Source organism: Oncorhynchus keta, chromosome 20 (assembly GCF_023373465.1).
Source record: "Oncorhynchus keta strain PuntledgeMale-10-30-2019 chromosome 20, Oket_V2, whole genome shotgun sequence".
Classification (NCBI taxonomy): domain Eukaryota; kingdom Metazoa; phylum Chordata; class Actinopteri; order Salmoniformes; family Salmonidae; genus Oncorhynchus; species Oncorhynchus keta.
This window is the reverse complement of record NC_068440.1, coordinates 11906414-11933722: the sequence shown is the minus strand read 5'-3', so window position 1 is coordinate 11933722 and position 27309 is coordinate 11906414. Positions and strand designations below refer to the sequence as shown.

Here is a 27309-nt window from a genome sequence, read left to right as displayed (position 1 = left end):
GTGTGTGTGTGTGTGTGTGTGTGTGTGTGTGTGTGTGTGTGTGTGTGTGTGTGTGTGTGTGTGTGTGTGTGTGTGTGTGTGTGTGTGTGTGTGTGTGTGTGTGTGAGAGAGACAGAGAGATATTTTTGGTCATCCAGCATACACGGTGAGACGCCTCCTGAGTGTTCGTCCACGGGGCAGGCGTTTCCAGTACCTGGTGGACTGAGAGGGTTACGGCCCGGAGGAGAGGTGCTGTGTCCCCGCTAGAAACGTCCTGGACCCAGCCCTCATCGTCGACTTCCATCGCCGGCACTCCGGTCAACCAGCTACGCGCCCCTGTAAGACGCCAGGTGGCACCCCTAAAGGGGATGTACTGTCCCACCCTGATCTGTTTCACCTGTTTTTGTGATTGTCTCCACCCCCCTACAAGTGTCGCCCATCTTCCCCATTATCCCCTGTGTATTTATAACTGTGTTTTCTGTCTGTCTGTGCCAGTTCATCTTGTTTGTCAAGTCAACCAGCATTTTCTCTCAGCTCCTGCTTTTCCCCAGTCTCTCTTTTTCTTGCCCTCCTGGTTTTGACCCTTGCCTGTCCTGTCTCTGAGCCCGCCTGCCTGACCCTGCCTGATATCCTGTACCTTTCCCCCACTACTCTGGACTATTGACCCCTGCCTTCCTTGACCTGTCTATTGCCTGCCCCTGTGGGAATATTAAACAATTGTTTATTCGACGTCACATCTGGGTCTTACCTTAATATCTGATAATATTACTTTTCCAGTAGCAACTAGAGGGGAGCAGCAGCACAGACTGAATTTTACTCGTGATTAATCTAAGCATACCTTTTAACCTGTTCAATTGTCATTGTAATGAGTGATGACCATTTTTCAAACACCTTTTTCCTATAATTTAGAGCCATAATCGTTCAGCCTAATTCTATATAAAATATATATATATTTATCGGTATAGGTTATCTAAGCATACCTTTTTACCTGTTCAATTATAATTTTAATTAATGATGACAATTGACTAAGAAATGGTATGACTAAGAAATGGTATGAGTTTAGTGCAACTGCAACACTGGTATACACTGAGCGTACAAAACATTAAGGACACCTGTTAAAACTTCTTATGGCTGGGGGCAGTATTGAGTAGCTTGGATGAATAAGGTGCCCAGAGTAAACTGCCTGCTACTAAGTCCCAGTTGCTAATATATGCATATTATTAGTATATTTGGATAGAAAACACTCTGAATTGAATCATTCTGTTTGAATGATGTCTGTGTGTATAACAGAACTCATATGGCAGGCAAAAACCTGAGAAAATATCCAACCAGGAAGTGGGAAATCTGAGGTTGGTCGTTTTTCAACTCATTCCCTATTGAAGATACAGTGGGATATTGGTCCTGTTGCACTTCCTAAGGCTTCCACTAGATGTCAACAGTCTTTAGAAACGTGTTTGAGGCTTCTACTGTAAAGGAGGGGCTCTTAAGTGCTCTTTGAGTCAGTGGTCTAGCAGAGTGCCACAAGCTCGTGACGCTCGTTCACATGAGAGGTAGCTCGCGATCCATTCCATTTCTGAAGACAAAGGGATTCTCCGGTTGGAACATTATTGAAGATTTATGTTTAAAAACATCCTAAAGATTGATTCTATACGTCGTTTGACATGTTTCTACGGACTGTAACGGAATTTTTTGAAGATGGATTACTGGGCTGTACGCGCTAACAACAAGGAGGAATTTGGACATAAATGATAAACTTTATCGAACAAATCAAACATTTATTGTGGAACTGGGATTCCTGGGAGTGCATTCTGATGAAGATCATCAAAGGTAAATTAATATTTATAATGCTATTTCTGACTTATGTTGACCCCACAATATGCCGGATATCTTTTTGTCTTGTTTGGTCTCTGAGCGCCGTACTCAGATTATTGCATGGTGTGCTTTTTCCGTAACGTTTAAAAAAAATCTGACACAGTGGTTGCATTAAGGAGAAGGCTATCTTTAATTCTGTGAATAACACTTGTATCTTTTATCAATGTTTATTTTGAGGATTTCTGGAAATTCATGTGGCTCTCTGCAAAATCACCGGATGTTTTTGGAACTTCTAAACATAACGCGCCAATGTCTACTGAGATTTTTTTATATAAATATGAACTTCATCGAACAAAACATACATGTATTGTGTAACATGAAGTCCTATGAGTGTCATCTGATGAAGATCATCAAAGGTTAGTGATTAATTGTATCTCTATTTCTGATTTTTGTGACTCTTCTCTTTGGCTGGAAAAATGGCTGTGTTTTTCTGTGACTTGGCTCTGACCTAACATAATCATTTGTGGTGATTTCACTGTACAGCCTATTTGAAATTGGACACTGTGGTGGGATTAACAAGAAGTGCATCTTTAAAATGGTGTGAAATACTTCTATGTTTGAGGAATTTTAATGATGGGATTTCTGTTGTTTTGAATTTGGCGCCCTGCACTTTAGCTGGCTGTTGTCATATCGATCCCGTAAGCGGGATCACAGCCCTAAGAAATTATTAATATGTTACTGTTAGGGATAAGGGGTTTGGTTATGGGTAGGGTGAGGGTTAGAGTTATGGGTTGGCATGCCTGCCACATCCCTTTAGTCAAATCTGCAGAGACCGACTTCAGACAGACACAGCACCACTCCGGCAATGTCCACCACGCTTATGGATCACAGGGATGCAGAGGATGTAGAATGCAACCACAACACTTGTGATCTGCTGCGTCAACTTGGTTCACCAGTCCGTGGAGGCAGCAGTAGGATGTGACCAGCACAGAGAATGGGATCATGAACCCCAGCACGTGTCTTGGCAGCATTCATCACCCATTTCGCGAGTGGTCACAGTGGGGACAGTCAGGCTGCATGCAAGCCCCCACAGGGCCAGGAGCAGTGCAACCTCCGCCTTGCGTCCCAGCCGGTTCCACATCTGCAGGTAGAGCACCTGGAGTGATGGTGGCTAGCTTGCAGAGTCCAGTCGTCCAGGAGAGTAGGTATCGAGAGGTATCATGAAAAATAATGTTACTGATACATTTCAGTTAATGAACCTCTCGGAATGAACGCTTAGCTAATTGGGCCAAATATAATACCAGTCAAAAGGATATCTACAGTGATACTAATACTGAAGCCATGTACTCTAAACTCACTGGTCTTCATGATGTTACTAATACTGAAACCATGTGCTCTAAACTCACTGGTCTTCATCATGTTACTAATACTGAATACATGTACTCTAAACTCACTGGTCTTCATGATGTTACTAATACTGAAGCCAAGTGCTCTAAACTCACTGGTCTTCGTGATGTTACCAATACTGAAGCCAAGTGCTCTAAACTCACTGGTCGTCATAATGTTACTAATACTGAAGCCAAGTGCTCTAAACTCACTGGTCTTCGTGATGTTACCAATACTGAAGCCAAGTGCTCTAAACTCACTGGTCGTCATAATGTTACTAATACTGAAGCCAAGTGCTCTAAACTCACTGGTCTTCATCATGTTACTAATACTGAATACATGTACTCTAAACTCACTGGTCTTCATGATGTTACTAATACTGAAGCCAAGTGCTCTAAACTCACTGGTCTTCGTGATGTTACCAATACTGAAGCCAAGTGCTCTAAACTCACTGGTCTTCGTGATGTTACCAATACTGAAACCATGTGCTCTAAACTCACTGGTCTTCATCATGTTACTAATACTGAATACATGTACTCTAAACTCACTGGTCTTCATGATGTTACTAATACTGAAGCCAAGTGCTCTAAACTCACTGGTCTTCGTGATGTTACCAATACTGAAGCCAAGTGCTCTAAACTCACTGGTCTTCGTGATGTTACCAATACTGAAGCCAAGTGCTCTAAACTCACTGGTCTTCATCATGTTACTAATACTGAATACATGTACTCTAAACTCACTGGTCTTCATGATGTTACTAATACTGAAGCCAAGTGCTCTAAACTCACTGGTCTTCGTGATGTTACCAATACTGAAGCCAAGTGCTCTAAACTCACTGGTCTTCATCATGTTACTAATACTGAATACATGTACTCTAAACTCACTGGTCTTCATGATGTTACTAATACTGAAGCCAAGTGCTCTAAACTCACTGGTCTTCGTGATGTTACCAATACTGAAGCCAAGTGCTCTAAACTCACTGGTCTTCGTGATGTTACCAATACTGAAACCATGTGCTCTAAACTCACTGGTCTTCATCATGTTACTAATACTGAATACATGTACTCTAAACTCACTGGTCTTCATGATGTTACTAATACTGAAGCCAAGTGCTCTAAACTCACTGGTCTTCGTGATGTTACCAATACTGAAGCCAAGTGCTCTAAACTCACTGGTCTTCGTGATGTTACCAATACTGAAGCCAAGTGCTCTAAACTCACTGGTCTTCGTGATGTTACCAATACTGAAGCCAAGTGCTCTAAACTCACTGGTCTTCGTGATGTTACCAATACTGAAGCCAAGTGCTCTAAACTCACTGGTCTTCATGATGTTACTAATACTGAAGCCAAGTGCTCTAAACTCACTGGTCTTCGTGATGTTACCAATACTGAAGCCAAGTGCTCTAAACTCACTGGTCGTCATAATGTTACTAATACTGAAGCCAAGTGCTCTAAACTCACTGGTCTTCATGATGTTACTAATACTGAAACCATGTGATATACTGTATCATAATGATGTCAAAGTAGTATTTCTTGAATGCAAATGATATGACTGTATTCACTCATTCAAGTTTGGAGGCGTATAGAAGTTGAGTAGGGCATGAATAGTTTGGTTCAGACGGGGTCAACACTCATGCTGTTGTGTACTGAAATGAGTTCTTCTTACAATATGAAGAGAAATCGAAGCGTAAATGTAAACCTGTTCTTAACTTTGCTTAACATGTCCTTCAAAAGAAAGCATTTTCTACAGCTCTGTATCCTTATTGGTCCCAGTGTGTTTGCAAAGATTTAACATATTTGGAGAATATATAGAGAGATATGTACAGTATGTGTCATTTTTCAAATAATTGGTTTTTGAAATACTTTAGAATACGGGAGACGCCGTAGCTCTGCAGCTAATTAGACAGAGCAGTTCCTCTTTAGCTGAGGGAGGTTTTTGTACGACACTCTAACACTGTGTTAAAACAGTCTCTACACTAGTAAACAGAGTGCATGAAATCCTCACAAGTTTTTCTCTTCTCTTGATCTCATGTCATAGAGTGATAGTAAGTGAAAGGTGTGGGTTAACTGCCTCTGGTCAGATTCCTCCTGATGAGATGTGTGTGTGTTTTTTTTGTTGCAGATTTACCCCCTTTTCTCCCCAATTGGTAGTTACAGTCTTGTCTCATCACAGCAACTCCCCTATGGACTCAGGAGAGGCGAAGGTCGAGAGCCATGCGTCCTCCGAAACACAATCCTGGAAAGCCGCACTGCTTCTTGACACACTGCTCACTGAACTCGGAAGCCAGCCACAGCAATGTCTTGGAGGAAACACTGTCCAGCTGGCAATCGAGATCAGCTTGCAGGCGCTTTTTCCACCACAAGAAGTCGCTAGAGCTTGATGGGACAAGGAAATCCAGGCCGGCCAAACTCTTAACTAACCCGGAAGACGCTGGCCCAACTGTGCGATGCTTCATGGGTCTCCTGGTCATGGCCAGCTGTGACACAGCCTGGGATCAACCTCAGGTCTGTAATGACGCCTCAATCACTGCGATGCAGTGCCTTAGACCGCTACGCCACGTTTCCACGTCATTTCAATGAAATTATGTTGAACCAATGTTGAACAGACATTGAAATGACATCTGCCCAGTGGGATGATTGCACTTCTAATTTCCTACCTGACACAGATTCTAGCCTAAATCTACCATGACTGCTATCTTATGTTATCTTAATCTGGAAGCTATTGACAATATCTGGTCATTTGCATAAAGAGTGGGAAGCAACTATGAGTTCTCATATGTTCTCATATTCTGACTTGAGCCTACATAACAACTGCATGACCTTTACAAAAACCATGTGATCAAAGGTCATGAAGTTTTGACTGTAGTTGACTGCAAGTTTCTGCAGTTCCTCCTCACCAGTTGCAACTTGCAGCCATCACCTGCGTTGTGGGAGGCTCTATTGTCTGCCAATCATTAGGGTGTTTTTGTTTGACCCACGTGAAAGTGAACAAAGACATGATTGAAACAGATTTGCCACAAATCATGTACACATGTACACATGGAGCAGGTACCACTTACTAGGGAGAATGTTCCAGACAGTGTGACTCTTCCGCAAAATGCCGCTGGCAGATATTTTTATTCATAATGATGTAAAAAATGTGGACTTTTGTGACTTTTCCCACATTTGTTGTGTAACAAGATGGGATTCTAATGGGTTTAATTGTCATGTGTTTTGTCAACGATCTAAGTTCAAAACTGTAACTACTTAAAGGCAAGTCAGAAACATTCAATGTCGTCTTGGTAAGGAACTCCAGTGTATATTTGGTCTTGTGTTTTAAGTCGCTGTCCTGCTGAAAGATGAATTTGTCTCCCAGTTTCTGGTGGAAATCAGACTGAACCAACCTTTCCTCTAAGATTGTGCCTGTGCTTAGCTCCATTCCATTTCATTTATCCCTCCAAAAAACTCCAGAGTCCTTGCCGATGACAAGCATACCCATAATATGGAGCCTCCACTATGCTTGAAAATATGAAGAGTGGTACTCAGTAATGTGTTATATTGGATTTGTCCCAAACATAACACTTTGTATTCAGGACATAAAGTTAATTTCTCTGCCACATTTTTGCAGTTTTACTTTAGTGCCTTATTCCAAACAGGATGAATGTTTTGGAATATTTGTATTTGTATTCTGCACAGGCTTCCTTCTTTTCACTCTGTCATGTAGGTTAGAACTGTATCGAGGAGTAACTACCGTATCATGTTGTTGATCCATGCTCAGTTTTCTCCTGTCACAGCCATCAGACTCTGTAACTATCTTAAAAAGTCCCCATTCAATTCAGGCTGTTAGACAACAAAATGTGGAAAAAGTCAAAGGGTGTGAATAGTTTCTGAAGGAACTTTGTGTCAACACTGTCCACCGCCGTTTTCAGTATGTAGATAGTTCAATGGTCCTTCTGTAGCACAGTTGGTAGAGCATGGCGCTTGTAACGCCAGGGCAGTGGGTTCGATTCCCAGGACCACCCATATGTAGAATGTATGCACACATGACTGTAAGTTGCTTTGGATAAAAGCGTCTGCTAAATGGCATATATTATTATATTATATTAATGGGTAAAGTGAATGTGTCCAGTCTACTGGAGTTCCAGAGTGGACCAGTAGGGGGCATCAGTTCCATGTCTCTGTTACCATTCCCCTCTGTGTCTGTCTGGAGGTTTTTGTCCAGCGAGTCAATCAGACTCTATCACTGTGGTGGACTTTCGGTGGAGGGACCAAACTGAGTGTTGGCAGTAAGTATTCAGTTCTTGATCTTGACCTCTGATATCAAAATCCCAATTCATTTTCTTAACAATATTACAACTCCCTTAAATAGAAAGTAGAAATGTATATTTATATTTTGAGAATTTGTTTTGCATTTATTTTCCTTAGAGTAAATTTAGTTAAATCAAAATGCCTATTCAAGATGTAATATATCAAACAAGGTGTGTATTCATTTGGAACAGAGATACTGTTGAAATAAGAGTGGTTTAGATGAATGTAGCTTTACAAAGAGCAAAAGCAGTGTCTCTATAGTGTCAGAGGTTTTTGTACGGCCGCTGAATGAGATTGCATCACTGTGGTACACTTTTGGTGGAGGCACTAGACTGGAGTTTGGAAGTAAGTTTACCTACCTCTAATAAAGAAAGTGTTCTGACCTTGCATATAGATGCACAGATGATCTTGTGAGAGAAGAAACTAAGATTAAAATGGAAATAAATACTATGCATAGTTATGTTTTTGGTTGAAGCGTTATTCTCTTCATAAGAGTCTCCATTTGGGTGAAAATATATTTTGGTTAAACCTCAAATATTAAGCTATTATTTTTGGTTAACAGACCTAGTCTTGTAAATAATATCACTATTCATTTGATTTAAATGTGTATTTTAAATGTATGTAATTGTTTTAAGATGGTTATATTCAACTTAATTCACTCCTTCAGCATTCAGCTACAAGGTATTGCTTAGATTTGCTATCTATTTGCTATTTACTATTTTGTTATCTTATTTGATCCCATTTGTTGTTTTATTTGCTATCTATTGAAAAGACTTGCTATCTTGTGAAGTCCAGCTTTTCTGCTGTTCATATGAATATAGGTTTATTTTCAATTTGATACAATATCTTGTAAATTACACATAACTTTATTCATTTTCTTTCGATAAATTAAAACTTAAATGTTTTAGTGTGACTTTTAAATTAAATGTATTTCATTGTTAGATGTTTACACTCAACTGGAATTTATTTCCTCAGCACAGGCATATTATCAACCAATTGTAATTTAATTCATAATGTAAGAATTGTTCATACATTCTGTGAAATGTTCTTTAAAATAATAATCATAATAATTAATAATGAAATGCAGTTTGATTCCTATGAGTTTATTCCATTACAGTAAGGGAGGAATATTTCACATTTTAAATAGTACAATTTTGAAGATAGTTGATTGTATTTTCAGTCATCTCATGTAGTTATAATATGCTTCAGTAGCTAATCAAAGGGAAGTGTGATAAACTGACTGTCTGTATGAGGAACAGAAACCTACTGATGGAAAAAAACGTAATTTACAGCTAAGATGTAGAACTGCTGCATCATTATTGTCATATCAGTCTGATGATTGATTGATAGTTCCCACCTGTCTTTTAGGTGATGTTCGTCCCACCCTGACAGTCCTGCCCCCCTCCAGTGTGGCGCTGCAGCAGGGGAAGGCCACTCTCATGTGCCTGGCCAACAAGGGCTTCCCCTCAGACTGGAAGCTGAGCTGGAAGGTGGACGGCAGCAGCAGCAGTGGCACGTGGGAGGTGACCGGGAGCCCCGGGGTCCTGGAGAAGGATGGCCACTACAGCTGGAGCAGCACCCTGACCCTCCCTGTCGACCAGTGGAAGAAGGTGGGCTCTGTGACCTGTGAGGCCACCCAGGGCTCCCAGTCTCCTCTCTCTGAGACACTGAAGAGAGACCAGTGTTCTGATTAATGAGCTCCCCCCTCTGACTCCACTGTTTTTACTCTGCACCTCTCCTTCTTACTGTTCCAGCAATACCAGCACACTGATCTAATGCTGGGCTGGATCCTGTGTGGGAATCCTTCCTCCAGCAGGAGCTTTTATCATAGTGGAACAAAGAACAGAATAGATGTCTGATTCTGATGTCAAATAGATCTGCTTGGCTTTCATATCACATGTGTTCTGAACCTAATTACTGTAATGCTGTTGGTTCTGACATGTTGAGATAATAAAGACGTTCAAAATGTTAAATTGTGTGCCTGGATATCATTCTTTACTGAGGTTTACCATTAGACTTTTTTCTTTATGATTTGTTTAGTTTTCATAAGGAATGGAGAGCTCTGCCATGAAACACAATGTTACTGATACATTTCAGTTAATGAACCTCTCTCAATGAACGCTTAGCTGATTGGTTCAGGTTTGGTACCAGTCAAACGGAAATCTACAATACGACTCAGACTGAATCCATGTGCTCTAAACTCACTGGTCTTCGTGACGTTACTAATACCAAAGACATTATAAACCCACTGGTCTTTATGATGTTACTAATACTGAAACCATGTGCTCTAAACTCACTGGAACTATCTGGGACAGGTTAACATCTGGCTACTGTGCTGCTCTATTCTGGGAGTGTTGCAGTAACCCTGTCCATGGAAATATCACTTTCAGCCTCACCACAGAACAGAATCTCCCAGCCTCAAACCCTCTGGGACTGGGGCAGCTGTGTGTGTCTGACTATGGCTGAGGAACCAGACTTCACGTTAGACTTTGCATGACGTTCAAGTTGGGGACTTCACTCTCAGGTCTTTATATGGCTACGTGATCTACATTTATTTGTGAAAGATATATGTTAGATGTATTCCTATCTGACAAACAGAAGTCAAAAGGTTCGTCTGGGGGACACTGTCAGACTTTCTTTACTATAACATTGGAGTCTCACAAGGGGCAATATTAGGCCCCCTTCTGTTTACCATCTGTCACGCCCTGACCGTAGATTGCTTTGTATGTTTCTATTTTTAGTTTGGTCAGGGTGTGATGTGGGTGGGTATTCTATGTTTCGTGTTCTATGTTTTCTATTTCTATGTGTTTGGCCTGGTATGGTTCCCAATCAGAGGCAGCTGGCAATCGTTGTCTCTGATTGAGAACGGTACTTGGGTAGCCTGTTTTCCCACTTTGAGTTGTGGGTGATTATTTTCTGGTTTGTTGCACCTGTCAGAACTGTTCGTTTGTCGTTTTTGTTCCCGTATTCATTCTTCATTAAAAATATTATGGATAAGTACCACGCTGCACTTTGGTCCTCCTCTCCTTCTCCCGACGACAATCGTTACACCCTCTATATAAATGATCTCCCACTTGCTTGCCCACAAGTTAACATGCATATGTATGAAGACGATACATTCATGTATGTACACTCCAAAAATGGTTTACAAGTTAGCTGAAGCTATGTTATACGTTTCTAAATGGATGAATGATTATTACCTGCATTTAAATATCAACAAGACTGTTTTTCTGTACTTATCAAAAAAAAAATCCATTGATTCTTCCCAACAAGCTGTTCTTGTTAATGGGGAGAATCTGAACGTTGTGTCTCTCTTCAGGTATCTCGGCGTCATTTTGGAGTCCAACTTTAAGATACATGAAGAAGGTTGGTTAACACGGTCAAGTTTGGATTATCCAACACTAGGTTTATAAAACTTTAACTTCTTCTGGAGGCCGCCTAACTATATATGCTTGCTATGATCTTCTCACATCTGAGATATTGCCTCACAAGCAGGAGCTTCTATTCTGAAATCAATTGAATCACTCTGCAAACAAACACTTAAGATGTTTGATACCAACCCAAACAGTTACCACCATTATCACATCATTCACTAACATGATTATTTCAGTCTGGATAGGTTTAAGCAGTATGTAGATGCAAGCCTTGTCTTTAAGATCCTGCATGGTGTTGCCCCTCCACCCCTATGCTGGCATTTCATGCTCATGGAAGGCACCTCCAAGATAACAAGGGCAGTAACTAGAGGGGATTGCATTTCAAATCAAATCAAATCAAATTTATTTATATAGCCCTTCGTACATCAGCTGATATCTCAAAGTGCTGTACAGAAACCCAGCCTAAAACCCCAAACAGCAAGCAATGCAGGTGTAGAAGCACGGTGGCTAGGAAAAACTCCCTAGAAAGGCCAAAACCTAGGAAGAAACCTAGAGAGGAACCAGGCTATGTGGGGTGGCCAGTCCTCTTCTGGCTGTGCCGGGTGGAGATTATAACAGAACATGGCCAAGATGTTCAAATGTTCATAAATGACCAGCATGGTCGAATAATAATAAGGCAGAACAGTTGAAACTGGAACAGCAGCACAGTCAGGTGGACTGGGACAGCAAGGAGTCATCATGTCAGGTAGTCCTGGGGCACGGTCCTAGGGCTCAGGTCCTCCGAGAGAAAAAAAGAGATAAGGAGAGAATTAGAGAACACACACTTAGATTCACAAAGGACACCGAATAGGACAGGAGAAGTACTCCAGATATAACAAACTGACCCTAGCCCCCCGACACATAAACTACTGCAGCATAAATACTGGAGGCTGAGACAGGAGGGGTCAGGAGACACTGTGGCCCCATCCGAGGACACCCAAACAGGAAGGATATAACCCCACCCACTTTGCCAAAGCACAGCCCCCACACCACTAGAGGTATATCTTCAACCACCAACTTACCATCCTGAGACAAGGCTGAGTATAGCCCACAAAGATAGGGTTAGAGGCAGAGAATCCCAGTGGAAAGAGGAGAACCGGCCAGGCAGAGACAGCAAGGGCGGTTCGTTGCTCCAGAGCCTTTCCGTTCACCTTCCCACTCCTGGGCCAGACTACACTCAATCATATGACCCACTGAAGAGATGAGTCTTCAGTAAAGACTTAAAGGTTGAGACCGAGTTTGCGTCTCTGACATGGGTAGGCAGACCGTTCGATAAAAATGGAGCTCTATAGGAGAAAGCCCTGCCTCCAGCTGTTTGCTTAGAAATTCTAGAGACAATTAGGAGGCCTGCGTCTTGTGACCGTAGCGTATGTGTAGGTATGTACGGCAGGACCAAATCAGAGAGATAGGTAGGAGCAAGCCCATGTAATGCTTTGTAGGTTAGCAGTAAAACCTTGAAATCATCCCTTGCTTTGACAGGAAGCCAGTGTAGAGAGGCTAGCACTGGAGTAATATGATCAAATTTTTGGGTTCTAGTCAGGATTCTAGCAGCCGTATTTAGCACTAACTGAAGTTTATTCAGTGCTTTATCAGGGTAGCCGGAAAGTAGAGCATTGCAGTAGTCTAACCTAAAAGTGACAAAAGCATGGATTAATTTTTCTGCATCATTTTTGGACAGAAAGTTTCTGATTTTTGCAATGTTATGTAGATGGAAAAAAGCTGTCCTTGAAATGGTCTTGATATGTTCTTCAAAAGAGAGATCAGGGTCCAGAGTAACGCCGAGGTCCTTCACAGTTTTATTTGAGACGACTGTACAACCATTAAGATTAATTGTCAGATTCAACAGAAGATCTCTTTGTTTCTTGGGACCTAGAACAAGCATCTCTGTTTTGTCCGAGTTTAATAGTAGAAAGTTTGCAGCCATCCACTTCCTTATGTCTGAAACACATGCTTCTAGCGAGGGCAATTGTGGGGCTTCACCATGTTTCATTGAAATGTACAGCTGTGTGTCATCCGCATAGCAGTGAAAGTTAACATTATGTTTTCGAATAACATCCCCAAGAGGTAAAATATATAGTGAAAACAATAGTGGTCCTAAAACGGAACCTTGAGGAACACCGAAATTTACAGTTGATTTGTCAGAGGACAAACCATTCACAGAGACAAACTGATATCTTTCCGACAGATAAGATCTAAACCAGGCCAGAACATGTCCGTGTAGACCAATTTGGGTTTCCAATCTCTCCAAAAGAATGTGGTGATCGATGGTATCAAAAGCAGCACTAAGGTCTAGGAGCACGAGGACAGATGCAAAGCCTCGGTCCGATGCCATTAAAATGTCATTTACCATCTTCACAAGTGCCGTCTCAGTGCTATGATGGGGTCTAAAACCAGACTGAAGCATTTCGTATACATTGTTTGTCTTCAGGAAGGCAGTGAGTTGCTGCGCAACAGCCATCTCTAAAAATTTTGAGAGGAATTGAAGATTCGATATAGGCCGATAGTTTTTTATATTTTCTGGGTCAAGGTTTGGCTTTTTCAAGAGAGGCTTTATTACTGCCACTTTTAGTGAATTTGGTACACATCCGGTGGATAGAGAGCCGTTTATTATGTTCAACATAGGAGGGCCAAGCACAGGAAGCAGCTCTTTCAGTAGTTTAGTTGGAATAGGGTCCAGTATGGAGCTTGAAGGTTTAGAGGCCATGATTATTTTCATCATTGTGTCAAGAGATATAGTACTAAAACACTTGAGCGTCTCTCTTGATCCTAGGTCCTGGCAGGGTTGTGCAGACTCAGGACAACTGAGGTTTGGAGGAATACGCAGGTTTAAAGAGGAGTGTGTAATTTGCTTTCTAATAATCATAATCTTTTCCTCAAAGAAGTTCATGAATTTTTCACTGCTAAAGTGAAAGTCATCCTCTCTTGGGGAATGCTGCTTTTTAGTTAGCTTTGTGACAGTATCAAAAAGGAATTTCGGATTGTTCTTATTTTCCTCAATTAAGTTAGAAAAATAGGATGATCGAGCAGCAGTAAGGGCTCTTCGGTACTGCAGGGTACCGTCTTTCCAAGCTAGTCGGAAGACTTGCAGTTTGGCGTGGCGCCATTTCCGTTTGTCCCTTTTTGACACAGTATATTCGCTCAATCTGCCTTTTCTGGTAGAGATACAATATACTGGAATGCAATGCCCAGGGACTTGAGAAGCTGCACTGATTATTGTACTTTTAAATTTAAATTGAAAACATGGCTCAAATCTTTCCAAACCTTTACAAGAGTTATCTGCAGTTCTTTATATGTATAAGCGTTTTTATAAGTGTTTTTATTACGAATAATCTGTTGTTGTTAGAATTATATATTATTGGATGTAATGTATTTGTACTTTGTATTGTTTCATTAAGTATTTGTATTGTGGCTGTGTGATTGCCCTTACCTGCCCTGGGAGTACAGTTGCAAAATAGCTTTTGGCTAACCCCGGCACATTTACCTGGATGTTGCATTATTGTAAGATTGATGTTGATTTATGTGCATTGTCCCCTATGAAAATATATATATATTATACAAAAAATATATATACTGTATCATAATGATATCAAACTAGTACTTCTTGAATGCAAACGATATGACTGTATTCACTCTGTCAAGGTTGGAGCGGTATAGAAGTTGAGTAGGGCATGAATAGTTGGGTTCGGACAGGGTCAACATTCTTGCTATTGCGTACTGAAATTGGTGCTTCTTACAATTTGAATAGAAATCAAAGCGTTGAAAAAATAATCTAAACCTATTTTTCATTTTGCTTAACATGTCCTTCAAAACAAAGCATTTTCTACAGCTCTGTATCCTTAGAGGTCCTAGTGTGTTTACAAAGACTTAACATTTTTGCAGAATATATTGAGAGATATGTGCAGTATGTGTCATATTTAGAAGAATTGGTGTTTAAAATACTTTAGAATACGGGAGACTCTGTAGCTCTGCAGCTAATGAGACAGAGCAGTTCCTCTTTAGCTGAGGGAGGTTTTTGTACGACGCTCTAACACTGTGTGAACGGCGTGCTGGCACCCTGCTGACAGTAGTAATCTCCTGCATCTTCAGCCTGGACTCCACTGATGGTCAGAGTGTAATGAGTATAAGGACTAACAGATCCACTCCCACTGAAACGACCTGGAATCCCAGACTGACGTTTTGTACCATGATAAACCAGGAGTTTAGGAGCTTCTCCAGGTTTATGCAGGTACCAGCTAAGCACATTGCTGGTACTTGAACTGGCTGTACAGCTGATAGAGACAGTCTCTCCTGGGCGAACAGACTGAGATTTAGGAGATTGAGTCAGAATGATATCTGCTGCTGATTCTGAAAAATAAAACAAAATTAAAGAATGATTGATTAGTACGTAAGGTAATCACAACAAATAGACATTGCTAATCATCCAAACGCCTATCAACTTCAGGCAAGACCAGATGATTTGTTATTATCCTTATCTTCAATATTCACAAATTAAGTTTAAGTCTGAAGCCAAACACATCATGAATCAAAGTTAGTCAAAGTGTCTCTCACCCTGAACAAGGAGTCCCAGTGTTCCCAGCAGTAGAATCAGTGACATCATCATTGTGCTGTGTGTCAGTGGCTCTGAAAGGAGTGAACTGTCACTGATCAACACTGGGGTTTTAAAAGTATGTGGAGCAATGAGGCAGGACAGATATGCAAAGCTTTCCTCTTTTATGCAAATACACACACCGTGCACGTGCACACACACAGATAAATGAAGTCAGCAGTTTCCAAAGGTATGCCTACTATTTATCAAATTTGAGAATACAAAAAACGACAGATTTGAACAACTATGCCTTAAATGAGGTCTAGTTTGACCCGCTGACACAGTGGTTTATGACCCCCAACAGTGGTTGTCAGTCTCAGAAGACGGTAAATAACATTTAAAACGGCAATCACAAAGTATTTTCAACGCCCCTGTTTCAGTAAAAAAGCTGTGGGATGTGGCTGGAGAAATGTAACCACTCTCAAATTCATCGACAGGGTTAGATGTAAGGACCGCCTTCCATGATACCAAAAATATAATACAATTGGATTTTTTAGGTTATGTGGTGTTTGTTGACATTTAATTTCCAACAAGCTTATATCTTCCATTTTGATGGGGTACGACAGTTAAACTAAGCTCATGAGGCATTTATAAGTTACAGTATGTTCTTAAAGAGTCAATGGGAACATTTCATTAGTTTATGAGTACAAAATAGATGTAGCAACTGCTGATTGCCCTTTTAAAAGTAGAATAGCTGCTTCTGTATCCTTCAAACCTTCTAATGGTGGACAGTACTGGTGTTCTGTCGCCCTGCTCTGACCACAGTGTGTAATGGCAGTCTGTATGATGAGTAGAGTGGTGTTTTACTTAAAGGGGAAATTCACTCAAACTATATTTTGGTATTTATTTCATTAGTCCACTGTTGACACAGTCCCAAAATGTTTTGTATGTCAGTAGTCAAATTGTCAAAATCATGGACTTCAAGAAGAAACGTGTCTCCAGCATCATCATCATGATGCTTGGCAGTGTTGGTAACTTCTTGTTGTGGCTTAGACTGAAACTGACATGGTTGAACACATGTTGGGCATCAGACTGGTCCAAGGTCTGAAATGCATTATTTTATTGATCTATTTAGGCACAAATGATGTTGTATAGATCTTGAGTGTGTTTTTTCATTGTGCACACTGCTCAAATGGCTGTCAAGATTTTGACATAGAGTGAGGCAACTTCACAAGGTGAAGTGATGAAATAGAGATGAAGTGATGAAATAGAGATGAAGTGATGAAATAGAGATGAAGTGATGAAATAGAGATGAAGTGATGAAATAGTCCAACACCTTATGGGATGTTGGGGCTCCTCTGAACCAATGCAGAAGTAGATGTACTATAAGAGAAACAACAAATCAATGTATTCATGAAAACAAAATCTATTTATTTATGCATTTGAAAGCTGACAGACGTAATAGAATTTAGGATTTGACCAATGGAGGCCATACTTGAAGGGAGGTAGACCACCAAAGGAACTAATCTCGGCTATCCTATGATTATAGGCTATACAGACCCAGAGACAGCAACCCAAAAAGTGGGGTTTGTTGAGGACAAAATATCAAAATTGGCTGCTCAAACCAAAACACCTTAAGTTGTTTTATTTATTTTGTGAGTACCTTAAAACTTCTTATGGCTGGGGGCAGTATTGAGTAGCTTGGATGAATAAGGTGCCCAGAGGTGCCAAGATTAAACTGCCTGCTACTCAGTCCCAGTTGCTAATATATGCATATTATTAGTATATGTGGATAGAAAACACTCCGAAGTTTCTAAAACTGTTTGAATGATGTCTGTGAGTATAACAGAACTCATATGGCAGGCAAAAGCCTGAGACAATATCCACCAGGAAGTGGGAAATCTGAGGTTGGCCGTTTTTCAACTCATTCCCTATTGAAGATACAGTGGGATATTGGTCATGTTGCACTTCATAAGTCTTCCACTAGATGTCAACCGTCTTTAGAAACTTGTTTGAGGCTTCTACTGTAAAGGAGGGCCTCATAAGGGCTCTTTGAGTCAGTGGTCTGGCAGAGTGCCACAAGCTCGTGACGCTCGTTCACATGAGAGGTAGCTCGCGATCCATTCCATTTCTGAAGATAAAGGAATTCTCCGGTTGGAACATTATTGAAGATTTATGTTAAAAACATCCTAAAGATTGATTCTATACATCGTTTGACATGTTTCTACGGACTGTAACGGAACTTTTTGACATTTCGTCTGGACCTACTGTTCGCGCCTCATGAAGATGGATTACTGGGCTGAACGCGCTAACAACAAGGAGGAATTTGGACATAAATGATTAACTTTATCGAACAAATCAAACATGTATTGTGGAACTGGGATTCCTGGGAGTGCATTCTGATGAATATCATCAAAGGTAAGTGAATAATTATAATGATATTTCTGACTTCTGTTGAATCCACAATATGGCAGATATCTTTTTGGCCTGTTTGGTCTCTGAGCGCTGTACTCAGATTATTGCATGGTGTGCTTTTTTCGTAAAGTTTTTAAAAAATCTTACACAGCGGTTGCATTAAGGAGAAGTCTATCTTTAATTCTGTGAATAACACTTGTATCTTTTATCCATGTTTATTATGAGTATTTCTGCAAATTCATGTGGCTCTCTGCAAAATCACTGGATGTTTTTGGAACTACTGAACATAACGCGCCAATGTATAGTGTCACGTTCTGACCTTTTTCCTTTGTTTTGTATTTATTTAGTATGGTCAGGGCGTGAGTTGGGTGGGCAGTCTAGGTTTTGGGAATTTCTATGTTTCGGCCAAGTATGGTTCTCAATCAGAGGCAGGTGTCATTAGTTGTCTCTGATTGAGAATCATACTTAGGTAGCCTGGGTTTCACTGTGTGTTTGTGGGTGATTGTTCTGTCTTTGTGTTTGCACCAGATGGGACTGTTTTAGGTTTTCTCACGTTTGTTGTTTTTGTTAGTTATCTCATGTGTAGTTTCTTTATAAATTAAAGAACATGAATAACCACCATGCTGCATTTTGGTCCGCCTCTCTTTCACCAGAAAACCCTTACATATACTGAGATTTTTTTATATAAATATGAACTTTATCAAACAAAACATACATGTAGTGTGCAACATGAAGTCCTATGAGTGTCATCTGATGAAGATCATCAAAGGTTAGTGATTAATTGTATCTCTATTTCTGATTTTTGTGACTCCTCTCTTTGGCTGGAAAAATGGCTGTGTTTTTCTGTGACTTGGCTCTGACCTAACATAATCGTTTGTGGTGCTCTCGCTGTAAAGCCTATTTGAAATCGGACACTGTGGTGGGATTAACAAGAAGTGCATCTTTAAAATGGTGTGAAATACTTCTATGTTTGATGGGATTTCTGTTGTTTTGAATTTGGCGCCATGCACTTTCACTGGCTGCTGTCATACAGATTTCATTAGCCGGATCCTAACCCTAAGAAGTTCATTTGTTACGGTTAGGGATAAGGGGTTTGGTTATGGGTAGGGTGAGGGTTAGAGTTATGGGTTGGCATGCCCGCCACATCCTTTTAGTCAAACCTGCAGAGACCGACTTCAGACAGACACAACACCACTCCGGCAATGTCCACCACGCTTATGGATCACAGGGATGCAGAGGATGTAGAATGCAACCACAACACTTGTGATCTGCTGCGTCAACTTGGTTCACCAGTCCGTGGAGGCAGCAGTAGGATGTGACCAGCACAGAGAATGGAATCATGAACCCCAGCCCGTGTCTTGGTGGCACTCATCGCCCACTTCGCGAGTGGTCACAGCGGGGGCAGTCAGGCCGCATGCAAGCCCCCACAGGGCCAGGTGCAGCCCCCTTGCGCACCAGCCGGTTCCACATCTGCGGGGAGAGCCCCTGGAGTGACAAATAGCATGTTAGCGTACAGGCTGAGGTAGAGCAGCATGGTGGCTAGCTTGCAGAGTCAAGTCGTCCAGGAGAGTATAGATCCACACAGGTATCGTGAAAAATAATGCTACTGGTACATTTCAGTTAATGAACCTCTCTGAATGAATGCTTAGCTGATTGGGCCAAGTTTGGTGCCAGTCAAAAGAATATCTACAGTGATACTAATGCTGAAACCATGTGATATACTGTATCAAATTGATGTCAAAGTAGTATTTATTGAATGCAAATTATATGACTGTATTCACTCTTTCAAGGTTGGAGGGGTATGGAAGTTGAGTAGGGCATGAATAGTTCGGTTCAGACAGGGTCAACATCATGCTGCTGTGTACTGAAATGGGTTCTTCTTACAAGCGTAAATGTAAACCAATTCTGAACTTTGCTTAACATGTCCTTCAAAAGAAAGCATTTTCTACAGCTCTGTATCCTTATTGGTCCCAGTGTGTTTACAAAGATTAGATATTTTTGGAGAATATAATGAGAGATATGTACCAGTATGTGTCATATTTCAAAGAATTGGTGTTTAGAATACTTTAGAATACGGGAGACTCTGTAGCTCTGCAGCTGTTGAGTCAGAGCAGTTCCTCTTTAGCTGAGGGAGGTTTTTGTAAGACGCTCTAACACTGTGTGAACGGAGTGCTGCCACCCTGCTGACAGTAGTAATCTCCTGCATCTTCAGCCTGGACTCCACTGATGGTCAGAGTGTAATGAGTATAAGGACTAACAGATCCACTCCCACTGAAACGACCTGGAATCCCAGACTGACGTTTTGTACCATGATAAACCAGGAGTTTAGGAGCTTCTCCAGGTTTCTGCAGGTACCAGCTAAGCACATTACCAGTACTTGAACTGGCTGTACAGCTGAGAGAGACAAACTCTCCTAGACTAACAGACTGAGATTTAGGAGACTGAGTCAGAATGATATCTGCTGATGATTCTGAAAAAGAAAAGAAAAGTGAAGAAAGGATGATTAGTAAGGTTATCACAACAAACAGACATTTATAATCTTCCACATTCTATCATGAAACATATCAGGCAAAATCAGATTTGTTTTTATTAATATCTTCAATATTCACAAATTAAGTTTAATTCTGAAGCCAAACCCATCATGAATCAAAGTTAGTCAGTGTCTCTCACCCTGAACAAGGAGTCCCAGTGTTCCCAGCAGTAGAATCAGTGACATCATCATTGTGCTGCGTGTCAGTGGCTCTGAAAGGAGTGAACTGTCACTGATCAACACTGGGGTTTTAAAAGTATGTGGAGCAATGAGGCAGGACAGATATGCAAAACCCCAATATTTTACGCATTTCCGTATGAAATGAAAGTTACACACTCTATATACCCATTCAGTTGTTAGGAGCATATGTAGTGTACAACTTTATTTATTTTTATCCAGTTTACTTTCCATTAGTCAGCACCTATTGAAACATTTTGGGGGTGTGCGTCAGATCATGCTTTTCACCATCCTATCATAACCCCAAAAAACGGTTTATTGTTTCAAAATATGTTTTAAACTACAGTATCATGTCAATCTCATGGTGTGTCAATCCTTGCATCCACACTGGGGACTAAAGATAGGAGGGAGGACTGACAGTCATAGCAGCCATACTAAAGACACTGGGGACTAAAGATAGGAGGGAGGACTGACAGTCATAGCAGCCATACTAAAGACACTGGGGACTAAAGATAGGAGGGAGGACTGACAGTCATAGCAGTCATACCTCATGTAAGAGGTGTTGAGGGTTTCTCTTTCATATAGAAATATAGCCTATGCTGTTGAATACATGGTTTACAGCATCAATTTATGTTGATGATTCAGCCTTTTCTCTCATTTTGAACCAAAAGACATGGTGCTTAGGGTGAGGATAACACTGTCTGTCTGTGCACCGAATGTGTTACATCTGACATACCACAAGTTCTACCTTCATTTGGTCCAGAAACATTTTGTTTGGCCGTGTTGACAAGTTGTCTCACTTCTTGTTGTGGTTTAGAATGAAACGGACAGGGTTCAACCCATGTTGGGCATCAGAGTGGTGCAAGGTTTGAAATGTTGCATACATCTGTGTTTTTCCATTGTGCTCAATAGTAAAATACCTGTCAAGATTTTAAGGCAACTTAACAAGTGTGATGAAGTAATTGAACAAGTTGGAGGTCCTCTGAACAAAAGCAGAAGTAGCCTCTATGTAGCCTACTGTAAGAGAAATAAAACATCTATTTCTTAATTAAAACTAAATAAATTTATTCATGCATGGGACAGATGGATTTTACCAATGGAGGTCAAGCTTGAATGGGGGTTAGATCACGAAAGGAACAAATCTAGGCTACCCTGTAGATCCACGGAAAGTACAGGCTATACAGACAGCTTGCAGGCGGCCCAGAATCCAGCCAGGCAGGAGAGTATAGATACACACATGTATCGTGGCCATGTACAAGATGTCAGAGGACGCCAGGTTCAGCATGAGACACACGGTAAATTTGGGGTGTTGGGACGAGCTGCGCAGTTTGACCACCAGAACAGCTATGTTACCAGGGAGGCCCAGCACACAGCACAGCCCCAGGACGATGTTTGAAGTCAGGCGACCTAAATCCAGGGAGGTGGGGTCCATGCTGGAGGTGCTGGAGGAGTGCAGGTGCTCCATGGTCGATGAAAGATAAGAGATCTAAGAGATATCTGGAAGACGGTAGATTTTAGACATTTAATTGTTTGTTTCTAAAAAAATGAATACTGTTTAAACAGTCTCTACACTAGTAAACAGAGTGCATGAAATCCTCACAAGTTTTTATCTTCTCTTGATCTCATGTCATAGAGTGATAATATGTGAAAGGTGTGGGTTAACTGCCACTGGTCAGATTCCTCCTGATGAGCTGTGTGTGTGTTTTTTTGTTGCAGATTTACCACCTTTTCTCCCCAATTGGTAGTTACAGTCTTGTCTCATCACAGCAACTCCCCTATGGACTCAGGAGAGGCGAAGGTCGAGAGCCATGCGTCCTCCGAAACACAATCCTGGAAAGCCGCACTGCTTCTTGACACACTGCTCGCTAAACTCTGAAGCCAGCCACAGCAATGTGTTGGAGGAAACACTGTCCAGCTGGCAACCGAGATCAGCTTGCAGGCGCTTTTTCCACCACAAGAAGTCGCTAGAGCTTGATGGGACAAGGAAATCCAGGCCGGCCAAACTCTTACCTAACCCGGAAGACGCTGGCCCAATTGTGCGATGCTTCATGGGTCTCCCGGTCATGGCCAGCTGTGACACAGCCTGGGATCAACCTCAGGTCTGTAATGACGCCTCAATCACTGCGATGCAGTGCCTTAGACCGCTACGCCACGTTTCCACGTCATTTCAATGAAATTATGTTGAACCAATGTTGAACAGACATTGAAATGACATCTGCCCAGTGGGATGATTGCACTTCTAATTTCCTACCTGACACAGATTCTAGCCTACATCTACCATGACTGCTATCTTATGTTATCTTAATCTGGAAGCTATTGACAATATCTGGTCATTTGCATAAAGTGTGGGAAGCAACTATGAGTTCTCATATGTTCTCATATTCTGACTTGAGCCTACATAACAACTGCATGACCTTTACAAAAACCATGTGATCAAAGGTCATGAAGTTTTGACTGTAGTTGACTGCAAGTTTCTGCAGTTCCTCCTCACCAGTTGCAACTTGCAGCCATCACCTGCGTTGTGGGAGGCTCTATTGTCTGCCAATCATTAGGGTGTTTTTGTTTGACCCACGTGAAAGTGACCAAAGACATGATTGAAACAGATTTGCCACAAATCATGTACACATGTACACATGGAGCAGGTACCACTTACTAGGGAGAATGTTCCAGACAGTGTGACTCTTCCGCAAAATGCCGCTGGCAGATATTTTTATTCATAATGAAGTAAAAAATGTGGACTTTTGTGACTTTTCCCACATTTGTTGTGTAACAAGATGGGATTCTAATGGGTTTAATTGTCATATTATTTTAAGTTCAAAACTGTAACTACTTAAAGGCAACTCCGAAACATTAATTTACATTTACATTTACACTTAAGTCATTTAGCAGACGCACTTATCCAGAGCGACTTACAAATTGGTGCATTCACCTTATGACATCCAGTGGAACAGCCACTTTACAATAGTGCATCTAAATCTTTTAAGGGGGGTGAGAAGGATTACTTTATCCTATCCTAGGTATTCCTTAAAGAGGTGGGGACATTCAATGTCGTCTTGGTGAGGAACTCCAGTGTATATTTGGTCTTGTGTTTTAAGTTGCTGTCCTGCTGAAAGATGAATTTGTCTCCCAGTTTCTGGTGGAAAGCAGACTGAACCAACTTTTCCTCTAAGATTGTGCCTGTACTACCGTATCATGTTGTTGATCCATGCTCAGTTTTCTCCTGTCACAGCCATCAGACTCTGTAACTATCTTAAAAAGTCCCCATTCAATTCAGGCTGTTAAGACAACAAAATGTGGAAAAAGTCAAATGGTGTGAATAGTTTCTGAAGGAACTTTGTGTCAACACTGTCCACCGCCGTTTTCAGTATGTAGATAGTTCAATGGGTAAAGTGAATGTGTCCAGTCTACTGGAGTTCCAGAGTGGACCAGTAGGGGGCATCAGTTCCATGTCTCTGTTATCATTCCCCTCTGTGTCTGTCTGGAGGTTTTTGTCCAGCCAGTCAATCAGACTCTATCACTGTGGTGGACTTTCGGTGGAGGGACCAAACTGAGTGTTGGCAGTAAGTATTCAATTCTTGATCTTGACCTCTGATATCAAAATCCCAATTCATTTTCTTAACAATATTACAACTCCCTTAAATAGAAAGTAGAAATGTATATTTATATTTTGAGAATTTGTTTTGCATTTATTTTCCTTAGAGTAAATTTAGTTAAATCAAAATGCCTATTCAAGATGTAATATATCAAACAAGGTGTGTATTCATTTGGAACAGAGATACTGTTGAAATAAGAGTGGTTTAGATGAATGTAGCTTTACAAAGAGCAAAAGCAGTGTCTCTATAGTGTCAGAGGTTTTTGTACGGCCGCTGAATGAGATTGCATCACTGTGGTACACTTTTGGTGGAGGCACTAGACTGGATGTTGGAAGTAAGTTTACCTACCTCTAATAAAGAAAGTGTTCTGACCTTGCATATAGATGCACTGATGATCTTGTGAGAGAAGAAACTAAGATTAAAATGGAAATAAATATTATGCATAGTTATGTTTTTGGTTGAAGAGTTATTCTCTTCATAAGAGTCCCCATTTGGGTGAAAATATCTTTTGGTTAAACCTCAAATATTAAGCTATTATTTTTGGTTAACAGACCTAGTCTCGTAAATAATATCACTATTCATTTTATTTAAATGTGTCTTTTAAATGTATATAATTGTTGTAAGATGGTTATATTCAACTTAATTCACTCCTTCAGCATTCAGCTGCAAGGTATTGCTTAGATTTGCTATCTATTGAAAAGACTTGCTATCTTGTGAAGTCCAGCTTTTCTGCTGTTCATATGAATATAGGTTTATTTTCAATTTGATACAATATCTTGTAAATTACACATAACTTTATTCATTTTCTTTCGATAAATTAAAACTTAAATGTTTTAGTGTGACTTTTAAATTAAATGTATTTCATTGTTAGATGTTTACACTCAACTGGAATTTATTTCTTCAGCACAGGCATATTATCAACCAATTGTAATTTAATTAATAATTTAAGAATTGTTCATACATTCTGTGAAATGTTCTTTAAAAGAATAATCATAATAATTAATAATGAAATGCAGTTTGATTCCTATGAGTTTATTCCATTACAGAAAGGGAGGAATATTTCACATTTTAAATAGTACAATTTTGAAGATAGTTGATTGTATTTTCAGTCATCTCATGTAGTTATAATATCCTTCAGTAGCTACTCAAAGGGAAGTGTGATAAACTGACTGTCTGTATGAGGAACAGAAACCTACTGATGGAAAAAAATGTAATTTACAGCTAAGATGTAAAACTGCTGCATCATTATTGTCATATCAGTCTGATGATTGAGTGATAGTTCCCCTCTCCATAACTTCCCACCTGTCTTTTAGGTGATGTTCGTCCCACCCTGACAGTCCTGCCCCCCTCCAGTGTGGAGCTGCAGCAGGGGAAGGCCACTCTCATGTGCCTGGCCAACAAGGGCTTCCCCTCAGACTGGAAGCTGAGCTGGAAGGTGGACTGCAGCAGCAGCAACACCTGGGAGGTGACCGGGAGCCCCGGGGTCCTGGAGAAGGATGGCCACTACAGCTGGAGCAGCACCCTGACCCTCCCTGTCGACCAGTGGAAGAAGGTGGGCTCTGTGACCTGTGAGGCCACCCAGGGCTCCCAGTCTCCTCTCTCTGAGACACTGAAGAGAGACCAGTGTTCTGATTAATGAGCTCCCCCCTCTGACTCCACTGTTTTTACTCTGCACCTCTCCTTCTTACTGTTCCAGCAATACCAGCACACTGATCTAATGCTGGGCTGGATCCTGTGTGGGAATCCTTCCTCCAGTAGGAGGTTTTAGCATATTATAACAAACAACAAAACACATGTCTGAATAGATCTGCTTGGCTTTCATATCACATGTGTTCTGAACCTAATTACTGTAATGCTGTTGGTTCTGACATGTTGAGATAATAAAGACGTTCAAAATGTTAAATTGTGTGCCTGGATATCATTCTTTACCATTTACCAGGTTTACCATTAGACATTTTTCTTTATGATGTGTTTAGTTTTCATAAGGAATGGAGAGCTCCGCCATGAAACACAATGTTACTGATACATTTCAGATAATGAACCACTCTCAATTAACGCTTAGCTGATTGGGCCAAGTTTGGTACCAGTCAAACGGATATCTACAGTACGACTCAAACTGAATCCATGTGCTCTAAACTCACTGGTCTTCATGATGTTACTAATACTAAAGACATGTTCTAAACTCACTGGTCTTCATGATGTTACTAATACTGAAGACATATTATAAACCCACTGGTCTTTATGATGTTACTAATACTGAAACCATGTGCTCTAAACACACTGGTCTTCAAGATGTTACTAATACTGAAACCACGTGCTCTAAACATACTGGTCTTCATGATGTTACTAATACTGAAGACATTATAAACCCATGGATCTTCATGATGTTTCTAATACTGAATTAATGTGTTCTAAACTCACTGGAACTATCTGGGACAGGTGAACATCTGGCTACTGTGCTGCTCTATTCTGGGAGTGTTGCAGTAACCCTGCCCATGCAAATAACACATTCAGCCACACCACAGAACAGAATCTCCCAGCCTCAAACCCTATGGGACTGGGGCAGCTGTGTGTGTCTGACTAGAGCTGACTAGGGCTGGAGAACCAGAATTCACTCTGGACTTTGCATAACGTTCAAGTTGGGGACTTCACTCTCAGGTCTTTATATGGCTACGTGATCTACATTTATTTGTGACAGGTATACTGTATCACGATGAAATCAAAGTCGTTCTTCTTGAATTGAAACGATATGACTGTATTCGCTCTGTAAAGATTGGAGAGGTATAGAAGTTGAGTAGGGCATAAATGGTTGGGTTTGGACAGGGTCAACATTCATGCTATTGCATACTGAAATGGGTGCTTCTTACAATATGAAGAGAAGTCAAAGCATAAATATAAACCTATTCTGAATTTTGCTTAACATGTCCTAAAAAAGAAAGCATTTTCTACAGCTTTGTATCCTTAGTGGTCCCAGTGTGTTTACAAAGATTTACATTTTTTTTGAGAATATATTGAGAGAAATGTACAGTATGAGTCATATTTCGAAGAATTGGAGTTTAGAATACTTTAGAATACGGGAGACTCTCTGAATGATTCCCGCCCTGTAGCACTCAGGTCGGTAGCCATGAAGTGCTTTGAAAGGCTGGTCATGGCTCACATCAACACGATCATGCCAGAAACCCTAGACCCATTC

General features: G+C 40.8%; 3 gene segments (V, D, J or C); 2 read left to right on the top strand and 1 right to left on the bottom strand.

Moving 5' to 3' along the window:
* The first annotated feature begins 7283 nt into the window (after positions 1 to 7283).
* LOC118399413 (Ig kappa-b4 chain C region-like) lies at positions 7284 to 26019 on the top strand. The segment is given in 2 exon segments: positions 7284 to 7441; positions 25430 to 26019. A coding segment is annotated over 1 exon segment (252 nt).
* On the top strand, positions 7714 to 9436 carry LOC127909865 (Ig kappa-b4 chain C region-like). The segment is given in 2 exon segments: positions 7714 to 7808; positions 8832 to 9436. A coding segment is annotated over 1 exon segment (255 nt).
* Positions 19331 to 20565, bottom strand: LOC118399410 (immunoglobulin kappa variable 1-39-like). The segment is given in 2 exon segments: positions 19331 to 20286; positions 20487 to 20565. Coding segments are annotated over 2 exon segments (372 nt in total).
* Positions 26020 to 27309: the final 1290 nt, after the last annotated feature.